Raw genomic sequence first — 17,270 nt, forward strand, 5'->3', positions numbered from 1 at the left:
CCAATCATCTTGTAGGAGACGTCGCCTCGTAATCACGTGTCGAAAAGCTGCCCGATAGAGGGGGCTAAAGCGCAGGCCCCCTTTTCATTAATGAGGCATTGTAGGCTTCGTGGTCTGTTTCTGCGTATCTGACCTTGTTTTTCTGCTTGTGCGACGTAGTAGCGAAACAATTTGCAGCATGTCTAAGGAGGTAGGTCTTAACATGGGTAACACTGTTGGTTTTTAAATATTATTCCCATAGATTTTAAGGTTATAAGATTATTTGTATATATTCTGCGTTACGCAATTGCCCTCATTACATAGCTAGCAGTGTTTCAGTATTATGATACGTCTATATTTAACTAAAGATTATGAGATTTGTGGTATATATGAACATGTTGAAGCTCTGGGTCACCGCTTACTTGATATTGCATAGTTTGCACATTATTGACGGACGTATCAGTTTCGGTCCGCCATTTTGCAACGGATTCCGCTGTCCGCGTGGCCGATAAGGGATATTTATCGTATTCGCTAATATAATTTTCATAATTCCTGTTTTTGGACAAATCGGCTAATTTTTCACATATCAAAGTCTTCCGTTAGTCAAGTTTTTTTTTTTTTAATCGGGACAGAATGTCTATCTTCTTCCCGGGGATAGAGCAAACATGGCGGCGTTCGTTTTAATACTCTCTCTTTTTTTTTTTTTTTAAACCCCCGCCACACACACACACACACACACACACACTTCAGAGGTTCGGTGCCAGGCCTGAGAGTATAACCGATATTTAGAACTGCACCTGCTGATGTTAATTTGTAATTCGTAAATTCTCCAAACGGATTCCGGGTGCTGGAACTTCAGTAGCATGAAGGATATTAAAAACGCCCCATATGCACTCCATGTTGTGTTCGTATAAGCCCTAATGATTTATTTAAGGCTACATACTTCGGCGGTGTTGCTGATTTGCCTCGTCCATGCACAGGCCCCGCGAGAACCGGAGCAGCTTCGCAAGCTCTTCATAGGGGGGCTTAGCTTTGAAACCACTGATGAGAGCCTAAGAGCTCACTTTGAGCAATGGGGAGCCCTTACGGACTGCGTGGTGAGTCTCCATTTTTTTTTAGTTCGCTAATTGTAAAATTGTGCAAATTGTCCAGCTGGTCAAATGCATTTTCCTCCCGTTTTGCTGCAGGTGATGAGGGATCCCAATACAAAGCGTTCAAGAGGATTCGGGTTTGTCACATATTCTTCAGTGGAGGAGGTCGATGCAGCCATGTCTGCCCGACCTCACAAGGTGGATGGCAGGGTTGTAGAGCCAAAAAGGGCGGTGTCCCGAGAGGTGGGGCACCTATACTTTTTATGAAGTCAAAGGTTCATTTTTACCTAGGAGATGTGCAGCATTGATGGATGCATCTGTGCATTTCCACAGGACTCCTGTAGACCTGGTGCTCACATGACTGTGAAAAAGATCTTTGTTGGTGGCATCAAGGAAGACACAGAGGAGCATCACCTCCGGGATTACTTCAAGCAGTTTGGCAAAATCGAAGTTATCGAGATCATGACTGACAGAGCCAGCGGAAAGAAGAGGGGCTTTGCCTTTGTGACATTTGATGACCATGACTCGGTTGACAGGATCGTCAGTGAGTTTTCATCGAATTTGTGTTTCGTCAAAAAAAAAAAAATCCTTTTTTTTCTTGCTTGCTTCTAGTCAAAATTTGAAACCTTATGATTTTGTTTATATCATACAGTCATTGTTAACAGTATTTTTAAAAATATCTACAGTTCAGAAATACCACACAGTGAACGGCCATAACTGTGAAGTCAGAAAAGCTCTATCAAAACAAGAAATGATGACTGCAGGTATGAATATGAGAGGTAAGCAGGTCTATGAACTAGTGTGGTGGCTTTTCCTGGTGGTTGCGAGTTCAGGCCCCTAAAGTGCCGTGTGTGTTTGTTCAGGACGGGGAGGGGGCAGCGGTAGCGGAGCTGGAAACTTCAGCCGCGGCGGTGGATATGGAGGTATTTAACTCTCTAGAGCCCAACTTCTGTGTGTGTGGCTGATGGGGTGCAAATCTGATTCCTCTTTGACATCCTAGGTGGCTTTGGAGGAGGAAGAGGCAGTGGGAGTAACTATGAAGGAGACGATTACAATGGTTTTGGGGGCGATGGTGAGAAAAGGCACCGTGTCTCTATATCTAATACTGTGTGAAAGTGCAGAAGCGTCTCCCAGTGTTTGTGTAGCTGTTGCAGCGACAGGTTTAATGTCTGGTGGCTCTTTGCGATTCCCACAGCTTTGTCGTTTATCACAGTGTTTCTCAAAGCAGTTCTCGGGGACCACCCCAGATTGTCCACGTTTTCGCTTCCTCCCAGGGAACTGGGAGAGGGCGCTCCGGGGGGTCCTCGAGGACCGGTTTGAGAAATGCTGATTTATTGGACTGGTGGAGTTGAGGGTTTTGTCTGTAGAAGCTCAAAACAAACCGCTGTGTATGTATTTGCCAGATTCATGAAAGGTTAATATGCTTTCGTCCCATTGCTCATCAATTTCAATTCTGTTGTTCCTTCTCAACTGGATAAAATGTAGAGTGGGTTTCGGTGAGAGTCGGGTTGCCAGACATGGTATCTTGTCTCCTCAGATGGATACAGTAGTGGCCCTGGTTATGGAGGGAGCCGTGGTTATGGTGGAGGCCAAGGATATGGGAACCAAGGAGGAGGGTATGGAGGAAATGGAGGGTATGAGAACTACAACCATGGTGGAGGAGGTGGAAACTTTGGCAGTGGTGAGTTTTGTCTTGTGGGCATGGTTAACTTGGGACCGAGTAACCTGTCCTTGTAGAGGGGTTTCAGGTTCCTTTCTTTTGCAGGGAACTTCGGAGGGGGCAGCTATAATGACTTTGGCAATTACAACAGCCAGTCCTCTTCGAATTACGGCCCGATGAAAGGAGGCGGTGGCTTTGGTGGCAGGAACAGCGGCGGCCCGTACGGTGGTGAGACCCCCACCCTGCCTGTTTAACGTGCAAGCTACGGATCTGCATCTTGGCACGAACCATTCTGGACATCTGCACCATTATTGTTTTGCAGGGGGTTATGGTGGCGGTTCTGGTGGCTACGGCGGGGGATCTGGAGGCCGCCGGTTCTAATTGAGAGGTAAGCACAGCATTGCTCTGATTGGCTGGTCACTTGTAGCTTTAGTTCCTTACTGTAACTTGATTTGGCAACAATTCAGAGTATCTGTAGATCCCATAAGGCCATTGAGACTAGTTTAAAGGAATATTAAGCGCTTTGTATTTTGTTCTACATTTAGTCTTTTATTTGCGTAAACATTTGAATTGAGGGACCCAGCAGCAAACCTTCATGTTTGTTGTTCCAAACTCTTGGAGTTGGAATCCCGAATTGGAATTGATTTTAAATTTAAATATCGGTTTTTGGATCTTGCTTCCCAAAGCGAAAGACAACAGTCTGAAAATCTGAAGGCTTGCTTCTGATTTCTGTGGCCCTGTTAAGCAGCTTTTCTTAAAGGAGGACAGTGCCCAGTTTAACAATGTTGTTCCATATTGTCCAACAGGAATCAGTACTTAGGAGAGGAGAGCCAGAGAAGTGACAGGGAAGCTGCAGGTTTACTCCCTATTTCTGCTCAGCCAAGCGCAGTTGTGGCAGGTTTCAGCTGCGACATGAAGAGAAGTGCTCATAAAATAGAGAAGAAAAAAAATCATGTCGGAGGCGGGGGGGGGGCTTATGTAGTTGCTTTTTGTGTGAAGTGTAAAACATTCCAGGGGTTTTATGTAGCTTTTTTTTTTTTTTTTTTTTTTTTTGTAATGCCCATCTGGTGTTTTTAATGTAACAGACAAATCAAGTTGAAATAAACCATCTTTCAGTTTTTTTTAAATAAATGTGCGTTTAATTTAACATAGGTGGGAGATTTTAATATGGTGTCCTTAAAGGGAATGCCTCGGGTGCCTTTGAATTGCTGTTCATTCGCTTAATCTGGTCACCTGTGAATCTGGCGTCCTGTTCTGTAACATGCCACGGCCCTTCTGTAGCGGCTGGGTTGCGATGATGGTCATTATTCTTGAGTTATGAAGACTTTTCTGCTTGTGTGGTATACTGTAAATCCTCCCTTTTTAGAATTGCACCTTTAGGAGTGCATGGAGTATGACTGTGGTTCAAACAGCCTTGGTTTCTCTCTTTGCAAAATACAGCATGCAAGATAAAGGGTTCGAATTGAGTCTAGATCTTTAAGCATTGTTCAGGCTCCTCCAACACTATATATCATTGCCATGGTCTTGGAAGCCTCGTCTCTCCATCAAAGACCTTTCGATGTTCAAAGCGGGACAGGAAAGCCATTCCTAGGCCTGTAGCTACTGTCACCCTGGGCGCCGGTGGCTTAGCTTACATGCAGAGCTTGAGGCTAGGCTTGGAAGCCAGCTGAGGGAAAGAAGTAGCAAGATCTTCGCAAGAAGCCAGTGACGCAGGGGACAGTCTTTGAGTACAGAAGGTTGCTCTTTTAAGAATAGACAGCATCAGCTACGAGGGGTATTTTATACCATACTAGTAGGTAAGAACAGATTTTTCAACTTTACTATTTGTATGTTTGCCGAAATACTAAATAGCAGATCAGAGTTTGTTTCACACAGTGTGTTCACTTGAAGTGGTGAAATTGAGTCTTGTGTTTTCCTTTTTTTAAGGGGTAATGTTTTCTGGGTAAGTATGGGATACAGCTCTATTTGAGTGGTCATTTGATATCCCTGTTTGATACAAACCCTGACTGCTTGAATCAACACTTAATGTTTAAATTGTCTGGATTTTGGTTCTGAATTGTGTTATCGGCCATTTTGGTAAAATCCTGTCCGCTCGTAGCAGTAATGCATGCATTGTTTGGTAGGACATGTTTGTGAAGCCAGGGTTTAATGCTAAAACATCGAAGCAGCAAAATTTATGTTGTCATCAAATTTGTGAAGTTTCTAATATTTCTTTTGTTCTTATTTTCAGCCATGTGAATAATGTTGGCACACGAAGAATGCTAGACGTCTGCGCTTCCTGCACTTTACTCAAGGGGAAAGATGAGAGGTTTTAATTTTAATTTTTTTCTGCTGAAAACCAAATTTGTGGGCACCCACCACCCCTTGTTTGAGTATGCAGTCATGCGTAACTGAAGAGTGGGGATGTTCTAAGAATCGTATCATTAGACGACTTTCGCTGTGTGTGTGTGAACATTTTAGTGTATTTACACAAACCCAGGCTGTATGGTATTGCCTAAATCAGTATTTCCCAATCCAGTCCTCTGGGACCCACACACCAGTCCACATTTTTGCTTGTGAGCTGGGAAGGAGCACAAATGTGGACTGTGGTAAGGTGCACCACCTGTGGGTGCCCAAGGCCTGGATTGCGAAATGCTGACCTGGAGATTTTTCAGCTCTACTATAAACTCAGGGTACCACCGTCATGTATGCGGTCCGCTGTTGACTGAAACATTGGTATGCAGCGTATGACTAGTTGATTCCTGCCTTAGAAATGTTCAAAGGTTTTTAATTTATGCGTGTAAATTAACACATTCTTTCTCTTCTAGGACCTGAGTGTGTGGGAGCACCATTTGAAGCTGTAGCTGCTGGGCAGCCTTTTTATGTAATAAAACTTTTTTTTATAATAGTTTTGTATCGCCTTTTTTTTTTTAAATGGGGAGATTTTATATGCAGGATCCCAGTGGTTCACTTAACATCCTGGGGGGATGTTCCACAAAGCAGGATTTCTCAGTTGGCTAGATTAACTTAATATAGGAGTCATGATTGTCCAATAGGAATGCTCCTTACCTGAAAGCTTATTGGACAGTCGTGACTTCTAGCTGAAGTTAACTTGCCTAACTTGGAATTCATGCTTTGTGGTCAACACTTGGGTGTGTCTGTTCCTCATAGGACTAACTGAAGTACAGCTTTATTTGGCCGCATTAATGATGTTGCTCCTGTTGTGTTGTTAAATGTCAGGGCTTTGGATTGTCTTCCTGGCAGTAACACTTGTGCTCTGTGTTCACATCTGCATGAAAAAGTAGTTGTTAAACAGATCAGGAAGGACTGAAATACACGTCCCTTTGGAGGAAAGCCGTGCTGTAAATATCATGCACTTACATCACCATGTCCCACTTAGTCACACTGTCAGTAAAACTGAGTCGAACATCTGAATATTGGCTTCACGAAGCTTTATGGTTTTTGGGATGCTTGGTCTTATCCTTACATAATTTTTTTTGTTACCTCCATGGACAATTTTTTTTCTAGTGTTGTCCTGTACCAGGAAACCTCATGCTTTACTACTCCAGCTATATTAAAAAATAAAAATCCAGCAGATGGATCTCTGATAGGCAGTAGGGGTAAAATCATCTAAACGTTCCCCAGGGTGAACAAAGCAGGTGCTGACAGGCTCCAAATACGCCCAGCTCTACTCAGAGATCACTAGTGTTTATGAATCCAACTGAAGGGTGTTGGCATTCAATACTGACACCTTTGCTGCTCAAATAACAGATTGCAACAGTTTTCACTGCTATATTACAGGACGTTCAGAGTTTAAAATAGCCGTTTAATACATGCATCATTATTTATTTATATATATATATATATATATATAAAAAAATAAAATATATGGGTGCTAAAAATATATTTTATTCTTCAATGGTGCCAAACCATTTTATATTTAAAAGAATGCAGTAATAACATCTGTATGAGAAGCTGAGCAAATGTCAGGTGACTGTATAGTACTTCCGTGTTTTGTTCTGCATCTTCAGACATTCTATAATTTGAGAACATAAAGCTCAAACTTAAGTTTGTAATCAGCAAGTGCATCTGGGAGATGTCCATATTTATCACCTAACGTCACACTGAGGAAACAAGGGTCTACCTGATAAGCCCTCATTGCTGAGGAAATTGTTCTAGGGGTCAAAACTGATTTCTAATTGAACTGATTTCTATTTGATCACTCAAAATATGTTTTAGTGTTATTTTGCCAGTTACTTTATTGCCTGTTAAGAAATTCATGCAATCGTCGCTACAGGAGAGCCACCACAACACTTCATCCTGAGTACAGACTACGTATAAATTTGTAAGCTTACTAAGGACAGGGAAAAGGTAAATCTGACCATATGACAATTGACCGTGTATTTTTTTAACCACTTAAAAACGTGCATTTTCATCTTTTTATAAAGCGCTATTGGAGTATGTTGTCCTTTTTTCCAACAGATTACATAGCGGCATGTTAGACCAGAGGCTATATTGTATGATTTGACCCTATGGGGGGCTCGGCACCCCCGCCAAACAGGACCTCACCGCTTATGACAGATTAACGTTTATGGTGAACCGCCTGATTTCACCACCTACTTTGCCCTCCAACAAATATCCATTTTACGGCAACCTCACTGGTAGAGAAGTTTCTTTTTCAATGAAGTATTTTAAACTTTAATGTTAACACATTATGTGTATAGGGAATTTACACTGAGAGTAATTATAAGGACACATTGTGAGAGCAATTTGAGTAAATAGGACGCTAATAGAACAGTTGTTAATGTTGCTAAAACCATGTGCACTTAATTAATCGTGACTTTTTATCTTATCTACTCTGGCTCAGAAAGTTGGGCAGTGTGTCTTTATTCTCAATAAATTAGTTTTTTTAACCTTAAACATGATTCCTAACAGATTCCGTTAAATATGTTGAATGTTAAAACGAGGGAGACATGTCAAATAAAAACTAAAAATACGCCAGTAATTTTTCTTCCTTTTTGGCAAATCTGAGGTAGTCTTGCCACTTACCTTACAAATAGTAGGCGGGCCAGCGGCACCCGGAAATGTGCAGCTCTGATTGGTTCTCCCGTAGCCATTCAGCAGGGGAAATGTTTTGACGAACGTGTGCTGACAGCCAATGGGAGATGCTTTTCTTACTACATCCACGTCGACTGGAAAGAAGAAATGGACGCGATTATTCTGGTACTGTAATACAGATATCATGTGTTGCGGGGTTGACGGGGATCTTGTGGTGTGTATATATGTACGAGTAGTCACGGTTTTCGTGGTACATGGTGCAGAAGTAAGCTCGTCTGCGAAATGTGAGCCAGTCTGAAGCGTAAGGCCTTCCTAAACATGCCGGTCCCGGTATTATACAGAAGGTGTAGTCGGGAATGGGCGACGGACAGGCGACTACGGGTGAAGGTGGTAGTTTACACGAGATTTTGTGTTCTTGTGTCTACTGTGAAATGAAATATAGAGACAGGCGACTGAATACTTGATAATTAATTCGTTTTGTTCGTTTCAGAAAGTTTTTGTACCACCGTATTCCCCAATTGGTATTTATTGAAATATAATTGGGAAATATTGCGATGTCATTCTCTCCCTCAGTATGGTCACGGATTTTTATTTGTGAAAATAACAGGCTGCTTTTACTCTTTTAATGTCCTAGCATGAACCCAAGGGGAGATGTGTATGTAAGGCAGTGTCTTGGACATCACGTGATACTTATCCTTCTTTTTTGGTTTCCATCCTTTTAATGTCCTGCCACTTATATGTATCGGTCAGCTGAGATGCATTTGAGTTTCTGGTCCCTGTTTGCGCTTCTCAGCAGAGAAGTGACCCGCTGAGGCAGCCTCTGAGGTGAAGTTCTGTTATACACGGGCTGTGGCTCCCGGGAGGTCAGTGCATCACAGAACTTTGTCTTGGGAGCTTGGCTGCGGCGAAGTCCTCGGGGTCACGGCCAGGGCTTGCAGCGGCCCCCTGTGGTACAGCATAGAGCCCCGGCATAGGCGTTGGGGGACTGCATCCGTTGACTGCATTTTGTTTTGTCTGACAGGAGCCCTCTTTGTACACGGTGAAGGCTGTCCTCATACTGGACAATGATGGGGAGAGACTCTATGCAAAGGTAATACCATTTCAGTGAAGCACCATGTTGAACACAGGGGAATAGGATCAGTTACAGTGAGCACAGAAATCAACACAGGTTGTTTCCTCTTCATACTCCATTTTTGTCCCACAATCACGAGACAGAGATTAATTGGTTTCTCTAAATTGCACGTATCCTGTGATCGTGCTGCCTGGGAAGGGCTCCAGGCCTCCTTGTGACTTTGTCCAGGGCAGATGGGTGGATGGATGGTTATTTGAAATTTATGCATAAGATGGCTCATGTTAAGTGAGGTGGACAGTTTAAACTTGTTCAATTTGTTCATGCTCTGCTATAACCCCAGAACCCCCATTGCTTATCAGCATTTTCCCTGCAGTATTACGATGAGACGTACCCCACGGTGAAAGAACAGAAAGCTTTTGAGAAGAACATTTTCAACAAGACCCACCGCACAGACAGTGAGACTTTTTTTTTTTCTTTTTCAAAGTATAGCACATGTTTGTTTGTCATGTATTAATCCTTAATAAATTCTCTATCCATTCTCCACCTTTGTAGGTGAGATTGCTCTGCTTGAGGGACTAACAGTGGTCTACAAGAGCAATATTGATCTATACTTTTATGTAATTGGGAGCTCGCATGAGAATGAGGTAATTCTGTGTGTAAATACCTTTGTAATCATCCTATTTATTTCCCCCAGTAAGTAATTTTAATGATCTGTCCATTTCCCCTTCTAGTTGATGCTGATGTCCGTTCTGAACTGCCTGTTTGACTCTCTCAGTCAAATGTTGCGGTAAGATATCACCCTGTATATGTTAAACATATTTTTGCATTGTTTCATTAAGTAAGCATGTTTTTTTCGCCTGTCAATATTCAGGAAAAACGTAGAGAAGAGAGCTCTTCTGGAGAATATGGAAGGACTTTTCCTTGCTGTCGATGAAATCGTGGATGGAGGGTAAGTGCTTCTCGATATGCCACTGGCACCGCAGACACCAGCTTTCAGCTAAATATTTCCTCGGTCCTGATGTGGCTGAAGAGGCCCCCCCCCCTAACTAATAAGGCCCCCCCATAACTAAACTGCCTGAGATGTTTAAATTTCCCCAGTTTTGTAGTAGCACAGAAACACTGTTGGACAAGCTGAAAGGTAACGTGATATTCTGTGACCCCCCAGAGTGATCTTGGAGAGTGACCCCCTACAGGTGGTGCATCGCGTGGCCCTGAGGGTAAGCTCTCTTCTGCCTTGTCTCCACCAACATGGAGCCAGTGCTGGGTCTTGCTTGGTGCTGTATGAGATCTTGCCTGCATTTCTATCGGTTTCAAAAAATGAACAAAATGGAAATGTTGCAAAAGTGAGAGTGAAGTAAAGGTTCATATGAATTCCATTATTTTGGATTTATTTTGATCTGTTTTGGATTTTAAGTTTTTCTAACCCGCTGAACCGAAAAAATGAGCCTTTAAGTCTCAGTTTTCAGAGTATGACTCACTGCACTCTGTCTCTTGCCTTCATCCACTTTTGTCTCCTTAAAGACTGTATTTCTCCCCTGTGTGTGTGTGTGTGTGTGTGTGTGTGTGAGTGTATGTGAGTGAGTGAGTTTATGCTGTATCACTGTCCTCTTAAGGATCTCACAATAAGAGCCTGCTAAAAAATTAAACTTTGCTGTCTGCCTCATGATCTGTTCATCACTTGAGCACCACAATATTATATTTATTTTTAATTAATTTATTATTAATTCTATCCAGCAGATCGATCTTTCTTTTTCCACAAAATTTAAAAAATTATGTAACATTATTCTGCTAATAAGCTGGCAAGTTGTTTCACTGCTGGCACTGGCAAAGTATATTTATTGTTGATTGAACTTTCCGGGTTTGTGGATGGTTTGGACGCGACAGCCCGTCCCACTTTTGCTGATGTTACAGTTCCAAAATCTGAGACCAGCTTTTCTGTAGTGCCGTGCTGGAGCCATTATTTCTGGCCCAGGCCTTTGTTTTTTTTTTTTGCAGTGGAAACGTGCGGAACCAGTTCCAGTTTGGGAAAAAGCCCAGCACTGGCTCCAGCACCGTGTTGATGGAAACGCATCATTTGTTAAATTTTTAAAAGCTGACACTGTCTCCAGTGTGCCCATGAGGGAAGGACTTCGAATTACAACTTCTTTTTTTTCCCCCACTAGGGTGATGATGTTCCTTTGACTGAACAGACGGTCACCCAGGTCAGTACACCTTAACTTCTGCTGTGGCTCCTTTTCCTCCACCCCAAGTCATGAGGGGATTGTCACTGATGTTACCTTTGCCTGGTTGGTTGGCAGCTATTTTAGATGTCTTACTTGACAGTACAGTCCAATACTTCATATTGAATACTAAGTGTTAAATAATTAAAATTGAATATACTTGTTTTTGTCCTGCCCTTTGATTATTCTTCATTTAAAACTTGTTGATATGTAACAGTATTCTTCTAACAATTTTTCATAAGTTTCTCTAATGAGTAGCACTTATTTTTCATTAATGAGTAGTTTTCACTAATGAGTAGCCTTGGATTTTTTCAATAGACTCAGCAACATGTGGCATTAACATGACGTTGAAACAAAGACGAGAGTCATTCTGAATATTGTTTTCAGTGACCTGTGAGCTTAAAAAATAGGCAATTGTGAACGTAAATTGTTATTGTAACTCTAAATTGTAATGATTTCCATATTGGAGCTCTGAAATCTATTGACATGATGTCACATAACTGACCAGGAAATGCCATTGCTTAATGTCCTGCTTTAGGTTGATGTTATTTAAATAGAATTTTGTGACTACTGAACCATTTTGGTATGACAAATGTTTTAGCCTTAATCCTGTCCTGTGTCTGTCATGTAGGACCCTCCATGAAAGAACGTATAAAAAGCATGTTTTCTGCAGAGCTGGAGATTGTTCAGTTCTTTGCTTCTTAATGACTATGTGGTGTTTCAGGTTGCTAATATGTCTGAATGATCTATAGTATCCAGAATTTTAATGTCCTGTAGTCTACTCTTGTGCCCTATGTTTCTGGCATAGGTTTCAAGCCCACTCACAACCCTGACCAGGATGAGCAGATAGAGAATAGATGGGTCTTTTGATTTATTGATCTGTGGCTTGTACTACGAAGCGGGGTTACTGGCTTATCGGGGTAACTTGTCGGATTTAAGGTACCACAGTTTAAATTGACTTATTCGTTCCCTTACATTTTGCCCAGACTACCTTAAATCTGACAAGTTACCCCAATAAGCCAGTAACCCCGCTTCGTAGTGCAGGCCACAGGTTGATCGAGTTTTTGAGGAACTGATATCTCTGGCTCGTGTTTTAGTTTACTGGCCGCTATGCAGATGGAGCTGCAGCTGTTTTCTGGCACTGCAGGGTTAAATGCCACATAAGCACAGAGGAGGCCTATAGCTGATTTACAATGTCTTAATAATTAATTTCCCACTATTGGATGTGGAGCGTGATCGCTAATGGTGCAGCAGTGCCGGGTAGCCACGTGCAGTTGCCACCATCCGTGAGCTGCCGCAATTGATCAATGATGGTTTCATTTGCAAGGCATTTAACGTGCTGTAGATATAACTTCTTTATAGCTAGTTAACTTTCACCCTTCGCTCTGCGCCATGCTGTCTAAGGGTGCTTTTGCACCACTGCACCAGGTACTGTACTTTTGGTACTTTGATAAAGTACTAAAATTACAGTACTTCAAGTTGTTGGTTTTCCACTGCCGTAAAAACTGGTACCGGCGCCAAGTGACATCACAACTCAAGTTGTGGTATTTTGTACTAAAATCGAAAAATTACTGTAGTATCTTATAGGGCTGGATGATGTGCAATATTAATACCAACATCGCATGTTAAACACATACAGTTCTTACATCGTCAGCTATATTAAAATCAGGCTTTTTCTTACTCTCATTGCGTGAGGGGTTAAAAATTTTTTTTTTTTTTACGAATACCCTAATATTTATTGCAGCAAAATGACATCGCTATATTTACAACAAAAACACATCACTAGGATCCTAGTATATTTTACCATAGTCTGTTATATTAAACAAAATACTTTTTAAATTTCTTGTCATGCCATCGCGATCATTTTGCTGTATCTGTTTTTCTGACCGGATCACAGTTATTTTAACTTTATCGTTTTCTGAGTCTGTAACTGTTTGTGTTGTGTTTCAGCAGCAGGCTATTTGCATAACCAATCGACAAAGAAAGCGTTTCAATTCCCACCCCAAAGTACCAAAGAAGTACCCCAGCTGGTTTAGCACTTTTGGTACTGGTACTAAAAAGTCAATGGAAAAGTGAAAGTACCAAAAGTTTGGTACTTGGTGTGGTGGAAAAGCACCCTAAGTTCACTTTTGGGTTGGAAAAATTAGTTGAGTTACTATTCCATCTTTGGTATCCTGTCCTGAATTGTGATAGGTTTCCTCAAAAGATATAACTGACACTTTTCCTCTATTTCATAACCAAATAGTAGGAGAGTTCTGGAGGTTATCTAAACACCTTCTTTGTTTGATTGTCCTTGAATTTTCTCTGAAAAAATTATTTGTAGCTGACTATTCATGATTTAAATGAATGAGTATCACTGCTGACGTCTGAGGTACTTGATCTCTAAGTGTGCTGGTTCCGTGTTTGTTTCATACTTTCCAAGTCATTGAAATAATTTTCTCTCTCTTTCCAGGTGCTTCAGTCGGCAAAGGAGCAGATCAAGTGGTCCCTTTTGCGATAGGGCAGCTCCGGGAAATCAGGAAAATGTGGAAAGCGGAGGCCTTGTCCTCTGAGACCTCTCTCAATTCCATTTCTACTTTTGCCGTCTGTGTTGTACCTCCAATAACTGCACTGAATCATCTGATTGTTCCACCAGTCAGAATTATCAAGGGACCCTGTTTTTTTTTCCCCCACCTCCTTGTATTTACACAACTCATTCATGCTGGATTCATTCTTCATATGTTCTTTTTAGTACCAACATAAACAGAACGTTTAATTGAAACTTACATGTGAGCTACCCGGCCTTTCCCCTGACAAGTACATACAGTCCCGATTTAAAAACCCCTTTTTGGGTTTTTGTCTTTTGGCAGATTTTTTTGTGAAGAAGGGAAAAAATATATAATCCTTCCTGGCAGCTTGCAGGAGGTGTGCTTCTATGGTCCATTGTTAAGAGTGAATACTGGCTTTCAGATAGTCCTCTGCATGTCTGTATACTCACCTCAGTCTTTGCGTTATGTCAGTGATACAAACCGCTAGCGGCTTTCTTTGCTGCGCGACAGCTGCCTGCTGCCCACTGACATTGGATATGTGAGAACGTTTTCTGATGCATGTGCATTAAGAAGGCAGTGGCATTTAAATACTCTGGCTGCATTCAGAAATACTAGCTTTTTGATAGCACTGCCTCTTTGTTTCGTTGACGTTCTTGAACATTTGCTGGGACATTTTTAAACTATTTGACTATAAATGACAATGTCATCACCTCAGCTAACACATTACATCTGAAATCTGTAGGGTCTCCGGGCTTGAGTTTGGGCCCATGATCTGCATTGTTAATCATGAGCTTTATGCTATTTTAATACCAGTGTAATGCAGGTCTGTTGGTGGTTACTGGAACGACACTGGACCAGCATTAAGTGTTTAGATGTGGCCCCACAATTCATTGAACTTACAGGGTCTTTCTGTCCAAAGTTGAATTATTTGTGTGATTTAATAAAATGCTCTTTGCAATGCTCTTGATAAATGCACTGAGAAGAAAATTACCTGTTGAATTTGAATTGCTGACTGGGGATAACTTAGGGATGAAATAAAACATTTGTTCTCTGTTTCTAATTTGTTTTCATTCCCACGTTTTAAATTATCTATCGAAGTACAAGTAGTTGACTATAGTTCATATGCATGTTTTTGTATTTTTTTCGTTAGTATCTGTATGTTTTGTCGAGGTCTTTACGCAAGCGCGGTAATGGCGTTACGTTTAACAGGTAATGGCTCCATCTACTGGTAGACAGCAAGAATTTCTACATATTTAGCAAATGTTAAAGTATACATACGCCTAAAACTACATTATAAACGGTGTGACTGTGTGATAAGGTACCCAGGTAATACAGAAATAATTATAAATATCCTCCCAATTGCCTTTGATTTATATGCTAACATTTTTTAATTTCAGGAGTAATGTAAAAATATACAAACCTTCTGCAATGTTGTTGAAAGTTTTCCCCCTTCATGTCCTTTTCGTAATTCTAGCATTGTCTGCGTGCTTGGGCTTGTAGATTTTGCCGGAGGAGACAATATTTGTTTATCAAACCCGTTGTTAAATTTCAAGAGCAATTGGCAGCTTGCTAGAAGAACTGTTTTAGCTGTTCAGCGTGTGTTCGCTTCAGGCTGCTTCGGCGTGTCAAGATGAAACCTTAAAATTAAAAACGTGTGTTGGTTATGTAAGTCACTCATATTCTTCCGCAGAATGCCCGACATCATTTTAATTCGCTAATTACTGTGACCCACCCATTAGAAGGTAATTTATATTAACTATACAATAATCGGTATAATGGTCCGGAATTCTGTGGTCTGACACGCTGTAAAAGTGTCAGCGCATGTGGGCTGGAATGATGCAACTGGCGAGTGTGTACATTGAGTGTGTGAGAGAACGTGTACGCAATAGTCATAAATTACTATAATTTGAGAGTACTCTCTTTACATAACTGTCTGTTTCGTCGCGTTACCTTTCAGTGACATTTTCTGTCCATAATCAATAAGGGTCCCTAAGTGTGTGTATGTGTGCGCGCGCAGGCGTGCATGCAATTGTGTGTATGGCGTTATGTTCTTCCATGTTTGCATATATGCAAAGGTCATAGGCCTGGCCTCAGAAGATTCATTGAGTGCAGACGTTGCGCAGTTAATCTTTTGTTACATGCAACAAATTTAGAGCTATGACTGCAAGCGGGCGTATTTCAGCTGATGTCACAGGATGAGAGAGCCAAAGAAAAGTAATAATAAAAGTCGTGCAGCGGCAGTTTGCCATACGGTTGGGATTTCTATTTCATGGGAGCTGGGCAAACAAGATTGTTAAAGCAGTTCTGGCCCTTGTTTACTCCGGGTCGTTTTATTCCATAATTTTTAGATTTAAACCGAGAGGCGACTTTTTGGGGTACAACGGAATGGGACTGTGCGGTGACAGGACTGGTAAGGGCACGGCTTTACGAGATGGATGTGTCGGGCCAGTCATCGGGGACACGCAGCATCTCTTAGCCGCTCGCCGTGTTTTATTGCCGTGGTCGCCCTCATTGCTGCCATTTATGGATTCTCGCAGAACAGAAAGCCATTTCAGCCCCGGCGCTTAGGGGGCCAAAAACAACACCAACATGGCTCACTTTTTCTCCCCCTGGGCAATAACTCAGGACTATCGCCAGGAGACATCAGTGCCTTTGCGTTAAATAAAAAGAAAAAATTATTGTCGCATTCAGCGCCCTCTACCACTGGTTACTTTGGTTTGTTGGTCTCGAAATACGATGGTGCAGACGTTGCTGTAATAAGACGAAACGTAAAAAGGTATAATGCCTCATCCGTAAGAGATATCATGAAAAGAAAAGTGCCATTTTCTAATAGCATGACAGATTCAGGGTATTCTTCATGAAATTAAAGAATGCGTCAGTGGAATCTGTTTTGAGCCAGGATTGGAGTCGTCATTTATTTATTAGTAATCTAATCAAAAGTGTGTCTGTCTACACAGACAAACATATATATATATAGATATGAATTCTTTCCTCAAAATCACAGACGCCCAATTGAAGCACACTTTTCAGGGCAGTAAATAAACGCTTATAATATATAAATTTGTGAGAAAGTTCTAGGTAACATTACAGTCAAATCCTGAAAATGGTGGTAATGAAAAGCGTCTGGATTAGTGTATTTATATGGATTTGTGTCTCTGGGGGTGGATGCAAAGCTGAATAAATAAGGGTTATATTAATTACTTATATTAATGTATTTGTGCTTTCTTCACGTCTGTTTTCACAGCAGCTGTGAGGCTTTTGTGTGACTTTGTTTTTTTTTTGTGGTCATGTTTGGTCTTGTTCGATTAATAAATTTTGTGTGACTATTGGCTCCAAACTGCATGTTTGGCAATTTTGACACTCAAAGAAGAAAGAACGCCACGATATTTGTTGAAATGTTTTTCATTTTGAAACCTCTCTCTCTTTCTCGCCCTTCCCCCCCCCCCCCCCCCCCCCCAGCTACCCTCACCATGGATTCCCCAGCAGTAACCCACCGCCCATTAACAGGACTGCTCCTGACAGATTTACTGCCATCGCCCCACCACTGGCCGCCAAGCTGACAGCTGTGAATTAATGCTGCTCTCCCATTGGTGGAAGTCTGACAGGCAAATTTATTGGTGCACTGTGATTCGCTGTTGCATAGCTTTGAAGTGAGTTACAGCCCCCTCGCTGATGGAACACAGA

At 41.6% G+C, this 17,270-nt stretch overlaps 2 protein-coding genes across 6 annotated transcripts; both read left to right on the forward strand.

The window, feature by feature from the left end:
- The first annotated feature begins 33 nt into the window (after nt 1–33).
- On the forward strand, nt 34–5,617 carry LOC111854122 (heterogeneous nuclear ribonucleoproteins A1 homolog). Of its 3 annotated transcripts, none has more exons than XM_023831750.2 (12): nt 34–190; nt 960–1,076; nt 1,167–1,313; nt 1,404–1,614; nt 1,757–1,849; nt 1,934–1,993; nt 2,071–2,142; nt 2,608–2,751; nt 2,836–2,958; nt 3,053–3,118; nt 3,537–5,038; nt 5,538–5,617. In XM_023831750.2, the coding sequence occupies exons 1-10, from the start codon at nt 179–181 to the stop codon at nt 3,109–3,111; spliced, it is 1,038 nt and encodes a 345-aa protein (XP_023687518.1). In that variant the 5' UTR covers nt 34–178; the 3' UTR covers nt 3,112–3,118; nt 3,537–5,038; nt 5,538–5,617. The 3 variants fall into 3 exon arrangements, with proteins under 3 accessions (XP_023687518.1, XP_023687525.1, XP_023687534.1); XM_023831757.2 differs by having other exon boundaries at nt 4,961–5,038; XM_023831766.2 differs by having other exon boundaries at nt 1,757–1,834.
- Nucleotides 5,618–7,821: 2,204 nt separating this feature from the next.
- Nucleotides 7,822–14,641, forward strand: copz1 (COPI coat complex subunit zeta 1). 3 transcript variants are annotated; one of them, XM_023831836.2, is made up of 9 exons: nt 7,822–7,932; nt 8,789–8,857; nt 9,213–9,294; nt 9,392–9,483; nt 9,571–9,626; nt 9,711–9,788; nt 10,005–10,056; nt 11,002–11,040; nt 13,511–14,641. In XM_023831836.2, the coding sequence occupies exons 1-9, from the start codon at nt 7,915–7,917 to the stop codon at nt 13,556–13,558; spliced, it is 534 nt and encodes a 177-aa protein (XP_023687604.1). In that variant the 5' UTR covers nt 7,822–7,914; the 3' UTR covers nt 13,559–14,641. The 3 variants fall into 3 exon arrangements, with proteins under 3 accessions (XP_023687604.1, XP_023687592.1, XP_023687584.1); XM_023831824.2 differs by having other exon boundaries at nt 7,926–7,981; XM_023831816.2 differs by lacking the exon at nt 7,822–7,932 and adding an exon at nt 8,005–8,154.
- Nucleotides 14,642–17,270: the final 2,629 nt, after the last annotated feature.

The sequence above is a fragment of the Paramormyrops kingsleyae genome, chromosome 8 (genome assembly GCF_048594095.1).
Source record: "Paramormyrops kingsleyae isolate MSU_618 chromosome 8, PKINGS_0.4, whole genome shotgun sequence".
Lineage (NCBI taxonomy): Eukaryota > Metazoa > Chordata > Actinopteri > Osteoglossiformes > Mormyridae > Paramormyrops > Paramormyrops kingsleyae.

Excerpts from the sequence above, each read along its gene's own strand:
- copz1 (XM_023831816.2), top strand. The coding sequence starts at position 8,086 with ATGCCGGTCCCGGTATTATACAGAAGGTGTAGTCGGGAATGGGCGACG. Across the intron at positions 9,789-10,004 it reads GATGAAATCGTGGATGGAGG|AGTGATCTTGGAGAGTGACC; the intron begins GTAAGTGCTTCT and ends GTGACCCCCCAG. Across the intron at positions 11,041-13,510 it reads CTGAACAGACGGTCACCCAG|GTGCTTCAGTCGGCAAAGGA; the intron begins GTCAGTACACCT and ends CTCTCTTTCCAG.
- LOC111854122 (XM_023831750.2), top strand. Across the intron at positions 1,994-2,070 it reads CCGCGGCGGTGGATATGGAG|GTGGCTTTGGAGGAGGAAGA; the intron begins GTATTTAACTCT and ends TTGACATCCTAG. Across the intron at positions 2,752-2,835 it reads AGGTGGAAACTTTGGCAGTG|GGAACTTCGGAGGGGGCAGC; the intron begins GTGAGTTTTGTC and ends TTTCTTTTGCAG.